At 58.8% G+C, this 21,507-nt stretch overlaps 1 protein-coding gene across 1 annotated transcript in view; it reads left to right on the top strand.

Annotated features, from left to right (window-relative positions):
* PEPD (peptidase D) overlaps nt 1-21,507 on the top strand; it is an 84,535-nt gene that overhangs the window by 36,223 nt on the left and 26,805 nt on the right. Inside the window, exons 8-9 of the mRNA XM_056136099.1 lie at nt 3,830-3,905; nt 4,735-4,781. Of these exons, the coding sequence (XP_055992074.1) occupies nt 3,830-3,905; nt 4,735-4,781 (123 nt within the window). The remainder of the gene's footprint in view (nt 1-3,829; nt 3,906-4,734; nt 4,782-21,507) is intronic.

Below are 21,507 nucleotides of genomic sequence, written 5' to 3' on the forward strand. Positions count from 1 at the left end.
TTTAATGCCCCCCCCCCCCCATGTCCTAGTTGCTTCCTGAGGACCCACCCCCAAGTCCAGCCCCTGGGAGATTCCATGTCCCTCTGCATGTTTTAGAGGGCTTCTCGCCTGCTGAGTCAAGGCAGTGCCCCTGGATAGGGACCTCAGGCCAAGTGGGCAGCACCGTGGCAGCCTCCGTGGCCTCCTGTGTGCAAGGCAGGGAGTGGAGCCCTTGTGGCACACCCTCTGGTTTGGGTTCCCCGTCCTGAGCCCGGTGTGCTGGCCTTTCCCAGGCCACGGAGGAAGGCAGGGAGGCAGGGAGGTTAGTGGCCTGCCCACTGCTCTGGGGCCCTGGTGGGGTACCCCGAGCTGCAGGGCCTGCCTGCATGCCCGCCTGACCGCTCACACCAGCAGCCCCTAGCATGGACTGTAGGGACACCGGGAGCTGTGCAGCTGCCACCCAGCCCTGTGTTCGGGGTCCCCCCCCGCCCCCCAGACCCCACCTAACGGGGAGGGAGGGGAGGCCGCTGGCTCCCTCTCTCCGCGCACACCCCTCCGTGCCTGTCGTTCATTTCCTCTCTGAGACGGCTTTATTGTTTTCCATTCTCTCCAGCATTGCCTTTTTGATTTCCTGTAAATTCCTCTGTAATCATACTCTTCCCTACAAACATGAGATCATAACTGATAATTTCCTCGCTGCTTGCCGGGGATTGCAGTTTGACAGAGGAGGTCAAAAGTTGAAACTTAATAAGAGCGGCTGTGCTGCCTGGCGCCTGGCCCGCACACGGCGGGGGGCTGCGGACGCCACCAGGACTGATGTGGAGGGGAAGAAGACGGCAGGAGGCTGGCTCTCTCGCCGCGGGAGTTCGGGGGAGCACCCCCAGACACGTCACAGAACAGACCCACTCACAGTCACCCCTGTCGCCCTTCTCGGACTTGTAGTGCAACGGTGCGAAATTGAGTCACAGGCCAGTTATAGAGTCGTTAATTCCATGGTGGCGGAGGTGTCCCACGTGTGGCCCGGCGGGCCCCCTCCCCAGCCCCTGCCGGGTGCAAGAGGTCTGAGGGAACAGAAGCTCCTGTATCCTGCTTCTCGAATCCCAAATTAGACAAAGGACACAGTTGATGGCCTAGATTCCTGGGAGCGGACACTGGAGGTATTCCCCGAGGTCTATTTGTCTGCTGGTACATATGGGACCAGAATCAAGAAGACCCAAAGTCAAGGGGGATTGTGACTCACGGTGCCCCCCAAATAGCATTTCTCACCTTCCCCATGTGGTTGCCCACGTGGACCTTATTTCCTTCCCGTGCCCCCAGCTTCAACCCCCTGTCTGGCCTATAGGCCTCCTCAGTCTGGCTGCCTGGATGTGAATTTCATGTGTGGCCCCCCTGGAGTATCCTGGAGCCCCCTAGTGGGGAGTTGGCATAAACCCCCCTAGTTGAGAAATGCTGCTCTGGAAGACAGGAAGATGGGTGGGTGCCCTGGGCCTAGGTGAGGGTCCCCCCACCTGGTCATGTCCTGGGCACGTGTCTTGGCACCCTGTGGTCCTGATCCCCAAACCCCACCCCCACCCAGACCCACCTGCTCCCACAGAACCTTCCCAGCACATCCGTCTCCAGGAGGGATGGCGCTCCCGTCACTCCAAATGGGTTCTGTTCAACACTGTGGCACTCGGATACTTAGAGACTGATTTTGGAAATGCGTCATCCTGTCTGGCCCCTGTTTTAATCAGTGAAGCACTCAGGCCTCCCTTAATTGATGGCTCAATCCCGGCTTTATTGCCCACAGGCAGTTTTGTGACCTGTGAATATTTAACGGGGGAAAAAAAAAGATTGCACAAATAAATCTCAGCTTGGTCCCATTTTTGTCGTTTCGGGCCTGGAGCAGAGACTGGTCTGGGGAAGAGCCTTCGTGGATGGCCCTGGTGCCTTTTCTCCATGGACTGTCCCCTCAGTGTGGTGGTCCCTGTGGGTGGGGTACCCACTGCCTTGCACCTATAGCTGCTCAGAGCCTAGGACCTCTCCTGGGAATAGGCCTTGAGGCCAGCAGACGCTAGCTGCTCTCTCCCTAGTGGCTGCCCCTTGCTGAAGCTCTGCTCCTGGCCTCATGGCGCTCCGGAGGAGTGGATGGTGCTGCCTTGGAGTTCAGGGTGTTGGGGGTCCCCTATGGTGTGCTGTCTCTTCAGGAGCCCACCAGGCAGGCTGGACGCTGAGTTGCCCACATAGGCCGGGAAGCCGTACATGGCCACTGTCCACAGGGCCCCGGCCTGGAGGATGCGCAGAGCTGCGTCATGGGACCATTTGCCCTGGTTCCATTAGATTTGTCTATTTTTTTTTAAATGTACCTTAAAAAAGAAAGTCCTAAGTCAGCCAGCCAAAGGCCTAGTTTGTCCTCACGGGCCTCGGCACTTGGGGGGGGGTGGCGCCCCGACTCTCTGCTCTGGGGGCTGCTCAGGCTGCCCCCTGGTACCCAGGGCAGGGCCACACACGTCATTTGCCCTCTGGCTCCCAGACCAGTTGGATGGGAACCTCGCCTGGAAGGAGCATCACTGGCCCCTGGGGGTCTCCAGGGCACCACCCGCTGGGGGGGACCCGCAAGTGATAAAAGACTTGGCTGGCCACTCCCTGGTGATTTGGAGATGGGTCCAGGCTGTGTGGGGGTGCGGGGGAGGCCCTTCTCTGAGAAAGGGCAGGTTGGACGGGGGCAGGAGTCAGCTCCAGGCGGAGGAGTTGGCTTGTGGGGGTGCCGGGGCTGAGCCTGAGAAAAGTGGGAGTGGGGGTCTCCCTGTGGGGCTCGGGTCCCCTGAGACAAGCAGAAGCCCTGGGAAGGGTGGACACAGGGTGGTGTGGTCAGGCTGCCTGTGCCCAAGTGGCCCCGTGGCTTGCAGGCCTTGGGAAGGAGGTGGGTGTCAGTCCTGGCTGTCTCTGGGGTGTGGCCTGATGGACAGCCCAGAGTGGGCTATCGGGTGGGGGGGTGACCCTCAGGCAGGGTGGCAGGTGTGGCTGCAGGAGGCGCAGGGCAGGGGTTTACCTTGCTGGACTCCAGGTACCAGGGGTGGATGGCCCCTGTGTGCATGGAGTTGAGTGCCCCCGCCCCGGGGGGGGGGGGGGCTGGGCTGCCCTTGGATGCGGCTCCTGCCCCCATGGCATGAGCAGGAAGTGGGAGTGCTGGAAATGAGTCATGGTGATTGTGAAGAGCAGAAACTAGCTGAGCTTGAGGGACGCCCTGGGCTGCAGAGGCTGGAAGCACAGCCGGGTGTTCGCTTAATAACCCTGTCTCTCTCTTCCTCTCTCCTGGCCTGCGCACACACCTACTTGCACTGGGGCTTCTGCGAGGGCCCCTGTCCACCCCTTCCTCTTCCCCCCCCAATATTGGTGGCGGCCCTGCCCTGCTGCTCCGGCCCCTGGGCAGGAGATGGTGGTGCGGGGCAGGGGGGGGGGGGGGTGGTGGGACCCAGCTAGCTAGCTCAGCGGGCCCTGGGAGTCAGCCCGTGTCACATTCAGGCCCACCCTCCGTGCCTGGGAGCTGCAACCCCATTTCATGGATGAGGCAGCTGAGCCTCTGGAAGAAAGGGTGTTTGGTACAGTCTCTGCTTCTTACTTCAGAAGCGAAAATAGCTAGTGTGCCCCACTACGCACCTTAGCTAGCTCTGGGTCAGGTGAGGCAGTGCTTCAGCCCCCAACCCCGGGCTGCTTGTTCCAGTCTGGCTGGGCAGCCCCACCCCCACCCCAGCCCTGTGCACCTTCCCAAGGACTGCAGAGCACGGCAGTCCCTGAGGTCTCCCTGGCAAGGGGTGCCCCACCACCGCGGGCAAACCGCTGACTGCTGCCTTGTCTCTCTCCTCTGCAGCCGGGTCTTCAAGACGGACATGGAGCTGGAGGTTCTGCGCTACACCAATAAGATCTCCAGCGAGGCCCACCGGGAGGTCAGCGGGCCTGGGCAGGATGGGCAAGCTGCTGGCTCTGTGGGTGGGCGGGATGGGGCAGGAGGAAGTTTGCTGTGCCCAGAGATACAGTGATGGCCCTGAGCCCTGCCAGGAACGAGGCTGAGGCCACGGGGACGGGGAGACGCTGCCCCAGTTTAGCCTCTGGGTGACCCTGCACCCCCAAGAATGCTGGTGTCCCTGCAGGTCTGGCTCCTTGAAGGAACCATTTTTCCCCCTTTTTGGCTCACACCCGGCGATGCTCAAGGGTTACTCCTGGCTCTGCACTCAGGAATCACCCCTGTCAGTGCTCAGGGGACCATATGGGATGCTGGGAATCGAACCTGGGTTGGCCGCGTGCAAGGCAAACGCCCTACCCGCTGTGCTATTGCTCCAGCCCCTTGAAGGAACCTTTTATCCCCAAGCCATGACACAGGCACAGGCCATCTGATTATTCCCAAAAGCCGTCCTGTGATTCTCTCCCCGACTCTGCCACCAGATTCCCCCTTTCTGAGTTGGCTGCAAGTTAAAGAGACCCTTTCTGCTATGGTCTCGGGCAGTGTGGCCACCTCAGGCATGGAGCCGCTCCCGGCTATCCTGGGCATACCCAGCTGTCCTGGACGTGTCCAGCTGCCCTGGACAGCCCTGCCTCCAGAGCTCCCAGCATGTCCTTGTTTGTCACAGTTGTGCTCCACCGAGCACACGCATTACTCTTTGCTGTTGTTGGGTTTTTTTTTCCTTTTTTTTTAGAAGGAAGAGGCTCTTTAGAGAAAGTGCTCTTCATTAGTTCCTTACCCCGCTCATCCCTCTGTGCTTCCTATCCATCCTGCAGGTAATGAAGGCCGTGAAGGTGGGGATGAAGGAGTATGAGATGGAAAGGTAAGTGCGGTGTTTCTCTGGGGGAAGATTAAAATGTAAAAACCGGGAATTGATGTGCCTTGAGCGAATGACAGATGAGGTGGCTCCGAGCCCAGCAGGTTGTGGGGATGCTTGGTGGGGCCCCGAAGATCTCAGGCAAATAGGGCCGGGGTGGGGGGTCGTTCCTTCCACCTGCGGCCGCGAGCTCTGCTCTCACACAGAGTTCACCATGGGTGGATCAGAGTCTTTTGTGCGGTGTTCCCTGTCCCGTCTTCCACCTCTTGGGCATCATGTCTGCAATTTGCAGGGTACTTGACCAAATAGCTGCTATTGTGCCTTGGAAAGCCGCTCACGACGCGGCTGCCATTTTTTGGTGTAACACAGTCATTATGTCTGCGGTGCTGGATGACTGGGTCCAGGGATAGCTAAGTGGCTTGTAAAGCCTTCCAGAAGCTCCCTGGGCCTTCAACTCCAAACAGGCCTGCAGGGAGCTGGCGCTGCCCGGGCTCTTCCCAACTCCTTACTGCTTGAGGGACCTGAGGTCAGCCTGACGGGGCCTGAGGGTACCCTTGGGGTCCAATCTGCTCTGCCCCTGTGGCTCCCCTCCTGCCAGGAGGCCCCCACTTCAGGACTTCCCACAAGAGCCTGTCTGCCCTGGGGAGCACTAAGAGGCTGACATCACACACACACACACACACACACACACACACACACACACACACGGTGTAGTAGGGGGTTGACCTCTCTCTCTCTCTCTCTCTCTCTCTCTCTCTCTCTCTCTCTCACACACACACACACACACACACACACACACACACACGGAAGTGCAGGGTACTGTTTCCTTTGGTTTGTTTTCTGCCCACACCTGGCGATGCTCAGGGCTTACTCCTGGCTCTGCAATCAGGGATCCCTCCTGGCAGGACTCGGGGTTCCATATGGGATTCCGGGGACTGAACTCAGGTTGGCCACGTGCAGGGCAAGCGCCCTCCCCACTGTGCCGGTTTCAGGATGGAGCTCGGAACCCCTGCACTCCCGAGAGCATGCCCAGCAGGTGCGAGGATGGACTCTCCTTCCAGCTTGGGGTTAGGGTGACGGTTGGGGGTGCTGGTTGCTGGAGGAGCCAGCCGCATGGTTTGGGGAGGGTGTCTAGGGAGAGGCCAGGGGCAGAGGCTCGGTTCCTGCTGGCCTTGTAATCCATCTCACTGACTCAAGGCTCCCTATAGCTCCAAAGCCCCGGAGCCCAGGTGGGTGCAGGGGCAGAGGTGCCAGCCAGCCCTCCCAGGGGCACCTCCCTGCCCCCTACCCTTGCATCGGAGCCTCTGGCTCTCCTGCCTGGCAGCTGTTGTTCATAGTAATGGTGCAGGGGAAGTCTCTGAGCTCCATGAGCGACCCCAGCAGGTCAGCAGAGCCGAGTCTGGTGACCCCCCACGCTGGAGCTCTGGAGACCAGTGGGCGTCTGGGGCTCCTACCCCGTGCCCAGACTACGCTCAACTCTGGCAGCCGGTGGCACATTCGAGGCTTAGGTGTTTGTGGAGGGTAGGGGCTCAGGGTTCTGAGGAAACCCTGAGGGGAAGAGGGAGGAGAGGGGGAGAGGGAAGTGGAAGAGGAATGGGGAGGAGGAAGAGAGGGAAAGAGAAAACAGAGAGAGGGTTAGAGGGAAGGGAGAGAGGAGGGCTGCCCTGTGCTTCCGTGTTGGGCCTCCTAGAAGCTGGGGCCGTTGTATTTAAAGCGGGTGCTGCTAGACCAGGGTGTGGCTTCCACACAGGGTCAGTACCAGGCGCGCATTGAATCCTCAGGGGGCAGCAGGCACACGGGGCCTAGGGGTGGGTGGGGAGAGGGTGGGACTGATTCCTTTCAGGGGCGAACTCGCCCCACCCTGGGTGTGTCCATGCCCCTGACACGCCTTCCGGGGACCAGCTTCTTGGCCAGTTTCTCGTCTGGTCCTTTCCCTCTGGCTTTTTATTTTTCTTTTTTGCTTTTTGGGTCACACCCGGTGATGCACAGGGATTATTCCTGGCTCTGCACTCAGGAATTACCCCTAGCGGTGCTCAGTGGACCATATGGGATGCTGGGAATCGAACCCGGGTTGGCCGCGTGCAAGGCAAACGCCCTACCCCTGTGCTGTTGCTCCAGCCCCTCCCTTTGGCTTTAATGTCAGAGGTCTCTTCAAGTCTGGAGGGCGCGTTAAAAAAAAAAGAAAAAAAAAACAGTCAGCGCTCTGATGGCGTGTATGAAGACACCCCTTCTGTGTGCTGTGCCCTGAGCGGGGTTTCAGAGGAAATGAAAATCATTTTCCACAATTGAGCCGCAGTAAATTGTGTTAGACCAATAAGACGTGCGCGTTTGGGTAAATGGAGCGCTAACAGCCGCTGACTGCCGGCCCCGTCAGGCCGTCCATTTTAGCGCCTCGAATTATTTAATGCTCGTGGCGGAACCAGCTTGTAGCGGCTGGCACGGGGCTGGCAGCCGAATCAATTACCTGCACATACTCATTTAGAGCATGCTCAATTGGCTGTGTAAGCAGGTCCCGGTTCACATTTGCCATGAGGAGATTAATAGCTTGATGGTTTTGACAGTGGGGGCCCTTAATTGAAATCACGCTCTCTCTCTTCTCGCTGGGAGTGGGGAATTTGGGGTTCCCTCAGTACCGCTTCTGGGGGGCTCCGCGAGGCGTTTGGAGACAAAGAGAGGGTCTGATAGATTTCCTGGGTTCCGTGCCCCGCCCCCCCCCCCCCCCCGCCCGGCTGGGGTCCTTGACAATTCCCTGATGGTGCAGATGTCCTGCAGGAGTGCTGCCCTGGTGGTGCCTGGCTACTTTCCCCTACCCCTCCACCAGGGGGAGCAGTTCTGGAGTCAGCGGTCAGTCGGCCAGCTGGGTGCAGGCTGGAATAGGAGACCACGGCCCTGGGTGGGGATAGCCCCGCGTGGACCCCACACACCACACACCCTGCTCCACAGGCATGCATGCACCACCCCACGGCGCGTTTATCCCTGCTGTCCGCCAACGGGGTGGGGGGAGGATCTCTGTGTTGGAGGGTTGAGGGCAGGCCTCTCCGGGGCGTGGTCACTGGAATGGGAAGAGTCTCGGAGTCTTGGCCCTGTCACCCCTGGTCGCCACTCTGCGGCCTTGCCCTGCTCCTCCCTCATCTTTAGTATGCCCCTGTGCCCTAAACAGCTCCTTGGTTACTTGCTGCACCTCGGAGGTCACTGAGCCTTCCGGAATCAGCACCCTTCATTCACTGGCTGTCGCCCCGGCACCCGACTCCCACTGCCCAGAACAGGGTGGTACTGGAGGAGGGACTGGCCAGGCAGCCTGCCCGGCCAGCAGCCGTCCCAAGGGTGTGCCAGACGGAGAGGTGTGCTGACCCCTCTTGTGCGCCCCAAGTCAAAGTGGCCTGGGAGGAGATCCCAATGCAATGCCTCCCACAGTCAGCCTGGGAGAAGGTGCAGTGCTCAGCCTCGGGCAGCCTCCCCCCTGCCCGGCTGGCCCGAACTGACCTCAAGGGTCCCCTAGGAAAGGGGAAGTGGCGCCTCCACAACCTCCAGGAGAGGGTCAGAGACCCTAGGTGAGCCCCGCCAGCAGGGAAGCCCCGATCCTTCATATGGCCCCAGACCCTTTCTGGGGGATGCCACAGCCTTCAGGGACTGAGAGGGTATCACCATCTCACTGTAGCAGAGCCTGGGTCTGAGTGTGCAGCGGACCCCAGCGGGTGCCTTAATTGGGAGGGTCTGGGGCGGGAGACGGGGGGAGGTTGTCTGTGGTTTCCACAGACGTGTGGCTGCCACCAAGCCTGAACCTGGGTGCATTCGGGGTGTAAGCCACCTGGTGTTCAGTGAGAAAGATGAGCAGAGGGAAGGGTTTCCTGCCACGGTAGCCCAGGGATGCCACCCCAGCCATGTCTTTGGAAGGCAAAGCCAGTAGAAAGAGGCGTCTCCCTCCCGGGTGCCAGGGTTCGCCCTTGAGAACCTTGAACCTGAGTCTTTCTGCCGTCAGTTTAAGGAGAGAGTGTGTTTTTCCTGGCTCCCTGCGAGATTTTTTTTTATCAGGAAAAGATGTTGAATTTTGTCAGCTGCATTTGGGCATCGTGTGTGTGTGTGTGTGTGTGGTGTGTGTGTGTGGTGTGTGTGTGTGTGTGTGGTGTGTGTTTGTTTGCTTTACACGATTAATAAACTTAATTTTAGGAGAGTTTTAGAGCACAGAATAATTATAGGATTATTAGAGGCAGATTTCATATTCCCTGAACCCTCTTTCCCCTCTCATTAGCGTGATTACAGGAACATTTGTCACAACTCAGGAACATATCAATGCATCATTATTATCTGAAGTTCCTACTTGATTCCAGTCTACTGAGCTCTTACCTACAGTCCTTTTACTATTCCAGAAGTCCGCGCTCTCCTCCCCGTCTCTCCCTTCCCCTGCTCCCGCCAAATTCAGGCTTTGTCACATTTCCTTGCCTCCTCCTTCTGGCTGGCATCATTACTCACCCTTTCCTTGGCTTGGGGGACCTTTGTAAAGGAAGGACGGGTTGAGTTTTTGTAGAGTGACCCACAGTCTGCATTGATCAGATATTCCCTCTCCTCCGCCGTGTGCCTTGTGTGAGTTTGGGCTGCTGGCAGAAATACGGGGTGTCATGGGGTTACCCCTTAGACCACACGGGCATATTCCAGTGGACTGACCCCGCTGGTCGAAGTTCCCAAGCCTGCGTTTCAGGGTTCAACATGGTCAGGGTCATCACCCCTCTTTCCCAATGTATTCGGGGGCACGCACAGCCCACGCTGTGGGGCGAGGGTTACGCCACCTCCCCATGGTCCTTCCCTCCAGGGCTAGGTTCCTTCTCCCTGTCTCTGTTACCCAGTCATTTATGGACTCAGAACCCACTGGAGCGGGCAGGTGCTTGCCTTGCACACTCCGACCCAGGTTCAGTCCCTGGCATGGCACACGGTTCCCCACGTCTGTGAGGAGAGACCCTGGGCAGGGTGGGTGTGGCCTCAGCACCCCAGAAACAAACTGAGCCCACAGGCTCATGGCTGTTGAGATGATGTTCTGGGTCCTGCTGAGTACCGAGGTTTTGGTTCTGTTGATCCAGTGATTGGTGTGGGCCCTCCAGACTCACCTACGTGGCTCCTGTGGCCCTCCCCACATGCCTCTGGGTCCCTCACGCACATCCCTGTGTCCCTCACACATCTTCCTATGTCCCTCGCCTTGTCCCTCTTCCTGCCCTGTGCTTCCAGAGCCCTCCGCTTCCTCCTGCCCTCGTGGGCAGCTCCAGACTCGCTGCAGCACAGACCCTTCCCCACAGACCCTGGGTCTTCCACACCACGAGGGGACACCAGGTCTCACGGGGTCTCTCGAGTGGCCTTCGGAGCCGGGCAGCCCCCCCACGCCGGCACTGTCATGGCAGGTCAATCGGACGATGGACGGACATGTGCCTGTTTGGGGACTTGAGATCACGCCCAAATTTATTTTTGATAGAAAAACAAAAATCGGTGACTGATGATGAGGACAGAAGTGGGGAACCTATACCATAGTGCTCGGAGCATGTTCCCAGGACATGGGGGTCGGGTTTCTGTACCCCACGAAGCACGGCTAGTGTCTGCTGACGAGTGCTGGGTTCCTGGGAGGCATCCAGGCAGCAGATTGCCAGTTTGGTGCTTTTTTGCTTTATGATGACACCTTAGACTCATTACAGGGGATCAGGGAACATGTGCTTTCCTAAACTCCTCTTGGCCATATTTTAAGGTCAGGGATTTCGAAATCGTGGTTTGGAAAGCTCTCCATAGTTTTCCTGCTTCCTAGAAAAATCTCGATGAGCAATGACACAGGACCTTCTGTCCTTGCAGCAGGAAGTGATCCCTGGATCTGCATCTCTGGGGACAGTTTCCTTGGTTCCTTGGTAACTTCTTAGCTTTTCCTGTGGGCTTGGTCGACTGGTATTATCCCTTGAAGGAGCCAATATGTTTTCCTGTAAAGTATTTGTTTTTTATCAAGAATCTTTAACTTATTAGAACCGAAGTATCACTTTCAGTGGGCTGGAATGATAGCACAGCGGGTAGGGCACTTGCCTTGCACGGGGCCGACCCGAGTTCTATTCCTCCATCCCTCTCGGAGAGCACGGCAAGCTACCGAGAGTACCCCGCCTGCACGGCAGAGCCTGGCAAGTACCTGTGGCATATTCGATATGTGAAAAACAGTAACAACAGGTCTCACAATGGAGACAGTACTGGTGCCCACTCGAGCAAATCAACGAACAATGGGACAACAGTGCGACAGTGCAAGTTTCAAAGCCCTCTGCTCTTCACCTGGAGCTGCATTCCCTTTCTCGGCCTCAATTGGGTGCATGTGCCTTCTGTATGGGTCAGATTTGCCAGAATTCTCTGTTTTATCAGATGTCTCAGGAAATCAGCCTTATTGCATTCAGTCATCTGTGCCGGTCTAACTCGGTGATTATTAGCAATTTCTCTCTTCTCCCTACACGTGCTTGTTTTGTGCATTCATCTTTTAGCTTGCTTAGTTGGAGCTTAGTTTATTCTCATTCTTACTTCTTTAATCATAAATGAATTTGGGCCAGAGCGATAGTACAGCAGGCTGGGCATTTGCCTTGAACGGGGCCAATCCGGGTTCGATCCCCGGTATCTCATATGGTCCTTGGAGTAGCGCCAGGAGTGATTCCTGAGTGCAGAGCCAGGAGTAAGCCCTGAGCATCACTGGGTGTGACCCAAATAGCCAGGAAGAAAATTATAGATGAATTTTAGCATATATACATTCATACGTATTTGCTCTTTGGGCCACGCCCAGTGGTTCTCAAGGCTTACTCCTGCCTCTGCACTCAGGAATCACTCGTGGTGGAGTGCAGGGGACCATAGATGGTGCTGGGGATCAGAGCAAGTGCCCTACCCACTGTATGATCACTCTGCCCGATTTTATTTTTAATTCATTATCGTTATCATTTTTATTATGTTGGTTTGGGCATCATGACTGGCAATGCTCAGGGGTTGCTCCTGGCTCTGCACTCAGAAATTACTCCTGGCAATGCACGGGGAACCATATGAGATGCCGGGGATCAAACGTGGGTTGGCCCCCTTGCAAGGCAAGCACCCTACCCATTGTACAATCGCTCTGCCCCCTCCGCCCCAGTTTTAGCTGATATATTTTAGAGTGTTGCCTTGTTCATATCCTGAGTTTTGTACTTTTGTTTTCTTGGGCCACACTCAGTGGTCTTCTCCTGGCTCTGTGCTCAGGGGACCATATAGGGTGCAGGGGATGGAACCTGGGCCAGCACATACAAGGCAGGAACGTGAACTGTCTTTCCAGACCCATATCTGGGTTTTGATTGGTGTTTTTTTTTTTTAATCCCAGAAAGGAGCAAAGAGAGAAGCATTGAGAGAGTGTTTGATTTCTGGTTGGCTGTGGGGTGTGGTTGATCGTCTGTCTGTGATCGGTGCATGACTTGGTCTCTGTCACAGCCAGAGAAGGCCAGCCTGTCACTGGTAGTTGGCTTTGAGGTGGTGGGAAGTCTGTTGCCAGCCTGTTTTATGGAGTAGTGGTGGGTGCTCAGGTTTGCTCGATGGAGTGCATTGTTGTGCATTTAACCTGTCTTTGGCCATAGTCAGTCCTTTGCAGCTCCCTTATTCTTGCGTATTTAAGATGAAGCCAGGTGGTTCTAGGAGTTCTTTGTGATGCTAAATGGATGTTGCTTTATTCATTCCTTTACCGAGTCCAGGCATAAAGGTTGATGGTTATTTTGTCTTTGTTTTACCTTTGACAGCTTGGCCCAAATCAAAACCCACGGTCTCAGATCTGGCTTTATCTGATACCAGCATTGCTGTTAAGTGTCTTCTTTGGGGGCATTTTCCTAGTGCATCTTCACCCTTAATTTCTAGGGAGCCGAAGGGCTGGGGGACTGGGGGGGGGGTGTAACTTGGGCAAACCCAGCAGTGTCTTGGGGCTATTCTGGTTCTGTGCTCAGGAGTGACCCTTTTGGTGCCAGGGATTTGAACTAGCCTCATGGCCACGTGCCCTCCGCCTCTCTTCTACTCACCGTTTACTCTGCCCCTGTTAGGGAAGCCGTTCACATCTGTCAGGACGACCCTGTGGGGTGACGCTTCCTGCCTTTCTGCCTTTCGAGTTACTTCTGCAGCTGGGGAGCTGGCGGGTGGCTGGGCTCTCGCTCCTGTGCATTTCCATTAATTGCTGTTGTCTGGGGGGGGCTCCACCCTGCTCCAGAGTCCCCCCTGGTGGGCTCTGGCGAGCGTGTGGCACTGAGGATGGAGCCCAATTCTCCCACCTTCCAGTTTTGTCGCAGTCACACCTTGAAGAAAAAAGTATTATTTCTGTGTTATTTCTCTGCATTCTCTGCCCTTGTTTTAAGCATCGATTCTTTACTTTGAAAAATGAGACATTAGGCATGGTTTTTCTTTTTTTTTTTTAATCTGCTCTCCCCCTTCTTGCAGTTTTATTTTTTAATTATAGCGTCTCTCTTCTCATTAATTATTTACACATTTGCATTCCTTACAAGGATTTTTTTTTTTTTTTTTTTGCTTTTGGGTCACACCCGGCGATGCTCAGGGGTTACTCCTGGCTTTGCACTCAGGAATCACTCCTGGCGGTGCTCAGGGAACCATATGGGATGCTGGGAATCGAACCTGGGTCGACCGCATGCAAGGCAAACGCCCTACCCGCTATGCTATCACTCCAGCCCCCTACATTCCTTTACAAGGATTTTGGAGCCATCGCCTCACCGTGTCGCCCTCCTCCTGGCCTGGTTTGCCCCCCACCCCTTGAGGGTGGACACCCCAAGTAGGTAATGAGTCTTGGGTCCAGACAGCTCTTCTTCCTGGTTTCCAGGGAGCTTAGGCCAACCCTCGTTTCTCTCTGCTCTGGGGCTCTCTTCCTTTCCTGCCTGGATGTCTTCTTTTAGGATGATTGGTTCATTCTTAAGGGGGTACAGGACTCTCTCAAGGTGGGATGCACTGGGCAGCAGGGTGCCAACTTCGCCTGGCTGAGGCCCGAGCTTGGCTCCTGGCCGCTGTGGGAGGAATTTCTGGAGGATCAGCAGGGCCCCTGCTGGGCTCAGCTTGTATCCAGGTACAAGGTCCGCCTGCTCTCCCCTGCCCCGAGAGGCTCCCCAGCTCTCCCGCAGGCCCTTTCCCGGTGCTTGTCCCATGAGTCGGCTCCCTGGGGGCCCCTTTCAGGTTCTTCTCTTCTCTAGAACTTTCTGCCTTTCCCATTCTCTCTCTCTCTCTCTCTCTCTCTCTCTCTCTCTCTCTCTCTCTCTCTCTCTCTCTCTCTCAGAAACCCCTTCTGGTAGTCTGCTACCCTCCACCAGGCTCTGAGCACCTTCCTTCTGCCCCCTGCGCTCCCCCCCCCTTCTCTCTCCTTCCATGCCTCAGGTTCTTCCGATGTGCCGGCCTTAGGGTGAGCTGGATCCTTCCTTGGGCTCTGAGTCCTGCACCAGCACCTGCTCCGTGCCCGGCCGCAGTAGAAATGGCTCCGGCCCAGAGGACAGGGGAGAGATTGCCAGCGTCAGTGCCCACACCCCCAGCCATGTGGGGCGGGTGTATGAACTGCCCAGTAGTGGCTGGAAGAGGGCCCAACCGCCTTGGGCCCTAGCTTATCTCCCTCGCCCTGGGCCCCCTAAGCGTTGACCACAACCTCCGGGGGTCTCCAGAAGCTTCTGTCAGGTGAAGGGGTACCCCCAAGTCCCCACTTCTCACTCCCTGGCTCAGAGGTCTCGTGGACTGGGCCACGCTCACCTGCTGTGCTGTGCTTTGGCCTTTGCAGTGAGGGGCTCTTGTTGGTTTGTTTGCTTTGGGTTTTTTTTTGGGCAGTTCTCAGGGCTCGTTTGTGGCTGTTTGTGCCGAGAATTGGTGGGTGAGAGCCGTGGCACCGACTTAGGAACACCCTCCTCCCCTGCAGACACTCTCTGTGGGTCCCTCTCGTGCTGCGGGGTCTTTCCTGTTGATAAAGATTCCTCAGACTCGACAGAGGACACTGAGAGTCTGTGGGAGAATGGGGGAGTGTCTGTCCCCGGGGTCTGATCTCCTCCCCGGGGTTCCTGCCAGGGCCCCAGGTGCCCACGCTGCACCCCTGGGAGTGATCTTTTTCCTCACATCCCCGCAGGAGTCTGTGGGAGGCAGGAGGGTTCCAGGCCCCCGGGGAGGCTCTGGCTGTGCCCCTGAGGGGACCCGACCCCCCGCACACAATGCGGGTCTCCTTCAGGGATCCCGGTTCGGCGGTCCCCAGATGGCAGAGCGGCGGTGATCCTGCGGCACGGTTTGGCTGCGGTTGGGGAAAATTCTCCAGACCGATTACGTTCTGGAGTAGAGAGAAGCTCCCTGTGGGAGCAATTACTCGGGGCCCGGAGTTTTTCTCGCCTAACTCTGAATTCTGTAGCTGTCACGGGGGCCTCAGTCCAGGAGCTCGGGAAGCTGCTTCCATCTCTGCCGGTGGGAGGAGGAGAAGCTCCCGGAGCCACAGGGGCACCTCCCCCGCGAGCCCCCGCTGGCTTCCTTCCTGGTCCTTACCTGGCCTCGTGAGCCCCGGCCAGCCTCCCACTGGCCCTCGCCCGGGCCCCTGCAAACCCCTGCCAGCCTCCCATCGGCCCTCAACCCAGCCCTGAGCAGGGCTGGGCAAGCCAAGGTGGGCTCTGTGGCGGGTGCAGCGTGGCCCACACACGTGCTTAAGGTCTAAATGGATGGGGGCACCCAGGGGCTCTGCTCAGGGCTGTGGGCCCCAGGCAGGCAGACAGTCCTTGGCAGCTCTGACACCCACAGTGGCCTCTCCCACGCCAGACCTGCAAGAGTCTGGCCAGGGATACAGGGGTGGGGAGTCTGGGGGCACAGTTGACGCCCCTCTTTCGCTAGAGCTGGTTTGGGTGGGTGGTGGGGGCAGCAGAGCCTGGTGCCTTCCGGGGGGGGGGGCAGCCTGCCACACCCTGCAGCAGAGGAGTTGCAACTGGACCTCCTGGGACCCCCTTTGTGTCTGGGGCATCTCTGTAGCTCTCCTGGGCACTGCGGGGCACCTCCGCCGTCATCCCTCCGGGCAGGGGCTTGGTGTTGAGGGGCTCTGCAGCCCCTCCAGCTCAGGCTCCTGGTGGCACGGAGGGGCAGGGCCTGGCTGATCCCTGCGTTTGCTCTTTCCTCTGTCCTGCTGCATGTGCGGGGGGAGACATGGACCACATTCAAGCCAGAGAAGTGGGTTCTCTCTTTACCCAAGGGAGAGCAAGGGGGTGCTCTGCTCGTCCAAGGAAGAAGGGGGGGTGGGTAATGCTGTTCTAGTACCTGCCCCAGGAGCCCTCCCTGGGCTGGCTGACGCTGAGCTCAGGTCCCTTGTAGGAGACTAGCCTCAGGGCAATGTAGGGCACCCCCTGGAGGCCCCGCAGGGATGTGGGGAGTGCAGCTAGAGCTTCCCCCCAACAGCCTGGGTGGCTCAGAACAGACCTGCCCGTGGGCCATGGGCCTGGAGCCTCCGAAGGACTGTCGGTTCCAGCCAGAGCTGGTGCCGGAGACATTTCTCTTGGTGGAGCCTCTTACACTGGAGGGAGGTGGGGAGTCATCTGGGTGCCCCAGAGGAGCCAGCGAGGGCGGGGCATCTCGAAAGGGGTGGGGGTCCTCCAGGATGGGTAGAGGGAGGCCACGCAGGTAGCAGCCGTGGCTCAGAGATCAAACAGCTGAGAAATGGTTTCCCAGGAAGAAGTCGAGGAATTCTAAGTAGGTAACGAGTAGTGACTTTCTTTTGATTTACGGCAAGACTTGGCAATCAATCTCTAATGCTTTGAAGAGGAAAGAAGCGAGCCTCCTAGTGGGCTGCAGTCTGGACTCTGTGCCCGGCCGCCCCTCCGTGGGCCTCCGGAGAAGGGGGTTGTGTGCCCCCGCCAGGCGCAGGCTGGTGGCGGCAGCGCTGCGGACGGATGGCAGGGGTGTCCGGTGCCTGCTCTCTCGCTGGGCTTCGCGTGGCGGGGCGTCGAGCCTCTCGGGGGCCCAGGGGAGGGGGGGTTTGGCCCGAAGGCATCTGTAGCTGCGTGCGAAGGCCCAGGCGGGGCACATTCCTGTCCTCTGAGGCTGCCTGCCCCTCCGCGGGCTCCATCCCCGGGTGCTCTCTGTCCAACTTCCTCTTCAGGTTCAGGCCTGTCCGATGGGGCTGGGGGACCCTGAGTGCCTTGTCTCATCCGGTCCCCTCTGTTCTGGCCGTGGGGCGGGGACTTCGGCATAGAGGGGAAGGGGCCCCTGAATCCCTGCCTTTAATCCTGGCTCTTGTCTGCACACACCCACTTTTTTTTGTCTTTTTTGGGTCACACCCAGTGATGCTCAGGGGTTACTCCTGGCTCTGCACTCAGGAATGACTTCTGGCAGTGCTCGGGGGACCATATGGGATACTGGGAATCGAACCCGGGTTGACCGTGTGTAAGGTAAACGCCCTACCCGCTGTGCTATCACTCCAGCCCCATATATGCACTTTCTGAAGGTCACAGGCTCCCAGGCGGAGGAGGGGTCCAGGATTGGGCCCAGCCTGCGGGCCGTCTCCCAGAGAGACCCCAGGACTCTGTGAACCAGGGCCGGGAGGGGCGGAGGTTGAGGTTTGAGGTTCCTGCCTATAGGCGCAGGGCCAGAGGCAGTGTGGGGACCAGGCAGAGGCGAGCCCCAGGCCCATACACGGTGTCCACTCCTGACTGGCTGACCGGGAGTTTCGAGGCGGGGCAGGGGGTGGGGGGCTGAGGGCCCAGCACCGCCTTTGCACAGGTAGAGGAGTCGGGGGTGTCCAGCCTGGCTAGGCCACACATGTCGAATGGGTGAGGCCAGTCCCACCCAGGGCGGGGCAACACCCCCCCAAGTGCATGTGGTGGCCCCACCCCCAAGCCCCTCCCCCAGCCCTGGGTGTCATGGAACCAGCCTGGGGCTGTGCTGGTGTCTCAGTGAGGGGCATGTGGCTGTCAGGGCCGGGGTCTCAGGACCTCGTGTGATTGCAGTTTCACGACTGGGAGCGCTGAGCCCACCCACACCAGCCCTGGGGCCTCTTTAAGACCAGCCTGTGCCAGGCAGAGTGGCTGGCAGCCGGGCTGTAAGCCAAGGTCTGGACAGAAGACCTGCCTGCCCCTCTCGCCTGGCCGGCCCCTCCGGCCACAGGCGCCAGACTCCTGCCAGGTCCCCGCCGGGTCCTGTCCAGCTGCCGCGCGGCAGGTCTCAGGACATCATTTAGAATGATGATGGACGAGCTGTTTCGGGGCTCGAGGGAAAGCCAGCGTGAAACTGTTGAGAGCGGTTCTTGGAAGCCTGGCTCAAGAAGGCTGGGCTGAGTGGCCGTGCCCGAGCATGGGAGAAGCATCTGTCAAGGCGGGCGGCACGTGGCCCCCGCGGGGTGAGGTAGCCACTGGCCCCCTGTGGGTAATGTTTGATGAGAGCCCCTGAGGCCTGGGTCTGGGTGGAAGGGGGACCAGGGCCACTCCACGGGCAGGTGCCCTGTGCCACACGCGAGCTGTCCACACATGGGCTGCTCCTCAGGGCACTGGGCAGCCTGACATGCCCCCCCACCCCGGGAGCGGCTGCTGGTGGGTCGTGCTGGGACCCGTTGGTCAGTGCCCTGCCTGGTGCTCTGGGACAGGCCGCTGCGTGCTCTCCAGAGCCCGTGGCTGGAGTTCTGGGGGCCTCACCCCACTTTCAGCTCTCCTGGGGGCAGCTCTGTCTGCCAGACAGTGGAGCCGAGTGCCCCCTCCTGGAGCTCAGCCCTTCTCATCATCATCATCCACCCCTACCCTGCCCCAGAGCACCCCTCCTCATCTCTCTAGCATCACCTGCTGGGTGCTGCACTGGGCTGTGGGTTGAGATGCTGCCGGCTGCTGGCCTCCAGCAGGGTGTCCAAGTGTGAAGAGCCCCCCTACCCCGCCCTGCCCTGCCAGGGCCAGGTTTCCTGCGTCCCCACCTGCATCATGGTGCCCACTATGGCCAAGGGGACAGTGTCAGGACCCTGATGGCTTCCTGGGCTGGACACAGAGCTGTGGGCAGGTGCTCTCCAGGGGCCTCGGCCGCAGGCCCGTGTGGGTGCTCCCGGGAACTTGGCTGTGTGCTGGTGTGGGGTAGCGGGTGGGTGCTCCCAGGGGCTTGGCTGCGTGCCGGAGTGGGCACTCCTCAGTGCTGGCTGTGGCTCTGAGGGGCAGCAGCGTGCCTGGCAGAGCCTGCAGGCTGTCACTGCTTTCTCAGGGCCGGTTCAGCGGGTGCCCTGCAGGAGTGCCTCCCCACCATCCCGCTCTGTCTTTGCTGGTGGCCCTGTGGCTTGATTGCCACAGCCCTGGGCCATTGTGCGGGTCTGAAGGCACTTGTGTGACCCCAGCATTGGCAGGTGGGCCGCCGAGGCCCAAGGGCGTGCTCAGGAGGGGCAGGACCCGCTCAGCCGGGCAGCCCTGGGCCTCAGCCAGACCCAGGCACCAGCTTCTTTGTTCTGGGCTGTGGCCACGTGAGGGCATGGAATCCCCCCCACCCCCCCACCCCAGCCCACCTGTCCCCTCCGAGGCGGGCACCATCGCAGTGAGTCAGCTGCCCCAGGCCTCTGCCTGGCTCCACATTCTATTTCCCATCACTTTAATTGCATTTATTATTCATAAACTTCTAAAACCTGCTTCCGGGACCTGGAGTTCCCGAGCGCGCCCCTGCCTCCCCCGTTCCCAGGCTATCACAGCTGAGGCTCCTCATGGTGGGTTTGCCAAGGGTCTCCTGTGGCTTGGAACCGGGTCAGACACTGGCTGAGCCGAGGGCCTTGGAGTGTGGAAAGAAAAAAGGTCCCTGGCAGCGTGGGGGCTTCCCAGCCGCCCCGGGAGGCTGGGCCCAGAAGTGCAGAGTGAGGCGGGCGCTGTCACCTCACCACCCCCAGTCCCGGGCGTGCTCCGCCACTGCCTCCTTTGTCCACCTCAGCCCTCCACCTTGAGTTCCAGCCTCAGGGCCCTCTACCCCGGGGTGGCCGGGCCTCCGTGCTGCACACAGACCAGGAAGCATCTCGTGTCTGCACGTGGTGCCCTGAGTGACAGACATCGGCGGCAGGGGCTGAGCCTAAGTTTGAGGGGTGGGAGGCTTCCAGGAAGCTGCCCAGGGATGGGGAGGGTCTGTCTTTCTCTCCAGGGGGGTGTGTTTGTGAAGTTCCTCCATCAGGACCCCTGAGAGATGGGTACTCCTGTCTCCCTGAAAACAGTGAGACCCAGGGAAAGAAAATCCCACCCGCTGGGCACTGGCCATGCACACGGCCCGTCGTGTTTAATCCCCCGTGCCCTGTCGGGTTTCCTGAGCACTGCTGGGTGTGGTCCTAAAATCCACCCCCCACCACCCCCCAAAAGAGCAGGGGTTGGCAGGAGGATGGCTAGAGTCTCCTGCCCTGCTCCACACTGTCCACTGGGGCACTTGCAGAGTTATTCTGAGGGCTGGTGACAGAAAGAAAATGAAAAGTTAAGTGCAATTTAGGCAAATCCTGCCCAGCTGTCTGTTAAGGCCAGGACCTGAATATTGAGTCTATTAGAAGCAATTACAGAAGGGACAGCATTTCTTAATGTTTCTCATTTGACAGGAAGGTCTTAAATTATGGGGTATGAGTTAATAAAAAAAAAGTCCCCAGAAGCCGATTATGCTCTATCACCTAATTCCTAACCATTCGTAGCCACTGAAATAGGTAAAAGAGAAATGTAAAATTAATATGTCGTGATTATTAAAACTGCCTTATAAATGAGTTAGGGCCCCAGGAGGCACGAAGAGGGGTCTTGTGATTCTAAGACATCGTGCCCCTGATGTTTGTGGAGTGGGGTGCCCCCTTGGCAGGGCGGGCAGAGCTCCTGCTCGGTGGCTTATGGATAAAGCATCTGTCCTCACCGGGACACGAATACAGCAGCGAGCAGACACAGGGACTTCTGAACCCCCGGCCCCAGTTAGGAAGAAGCTTCTGGAAGCAGCGTTCGACTCCTTCCAGCTTGTTCTGTGCCCACGATAGAGACAGCCAGGTTGAGAGACGGGGACTGTGAAGCCCGTGGCAGTGTTTTGGGGGCTCCTCGGAGAATCACGGGTCATTCCAGAGTGGTGGGATGTGTCCCCCCACCCAGAGCTCCCGTCGCAGAACACATAGCTCCAGGCTGGGGTTCTGAGTGACCTCGGTTAACCGGCACTGCCTGATCCACCACCTTCACAACACCTACAGTGTGGGGAGCCCCAGCCCCATCTTGGCCACTCCCCACCGGGTGCTGGACCCCACGTGCCCATCCTTGGGCCATTTGCTGATGCCCGTGTTTCTGAAGGGCAGACCCCCGGCTTCCCTCTACTCCCTGGGGACCAGCTGGCAGCGCCAGAGGCCAATTTGCTTCAGCATTGGGCCCTTCCAGTGGGCACGTTCCACATTCTCCAGTGTCCTTGTGTGTGTGTGCACGCGCACGCGCGTGTGTGTATGTGTGTGTGTGTGTGTGTGTGTGTGTATGTCCTGGTGGGGAGGGGGCCAGCTGGAGGGGTGCACCCCCACACCTGTCAGCCTCGCCCCCTGCTGGGGGGTTCCTCTTCCCCAGAAGACAGCCAGCCACGTAGACCTCTGCAGCAGGGCCGGCAGGCCTGGAGGTGGGGAGGGGGCTGCGTTCTCCGATCTCCATGCCCCACGCCCAGGCCCAGGTGCCTTGCCCAGAAACTGTCTCCGAATCCACTTCCCTGCTGCCGGGCTGAGACGGTCCGTGTGCGCTAGCGACCCCTGGTGGCAGCTCCTCTGCGCATCCCAGATGGCAGCCAGGTGGGGCCG

Source organism: Sorex fumeus, unplaced genomic scaffold (assembly GCF_029834395.1).
Source record: "Sorex fumeus unplaced genomic scaffold, SorFum_2.1 ptg000122l, whole genome shotgun sequence".
NCBI classification, from domain to species: Eukaryota; Metazoa; Chordata; class Mammalia; order Eulipotyphla; family Soricidae; genus Sorex; species Sorex fumeus.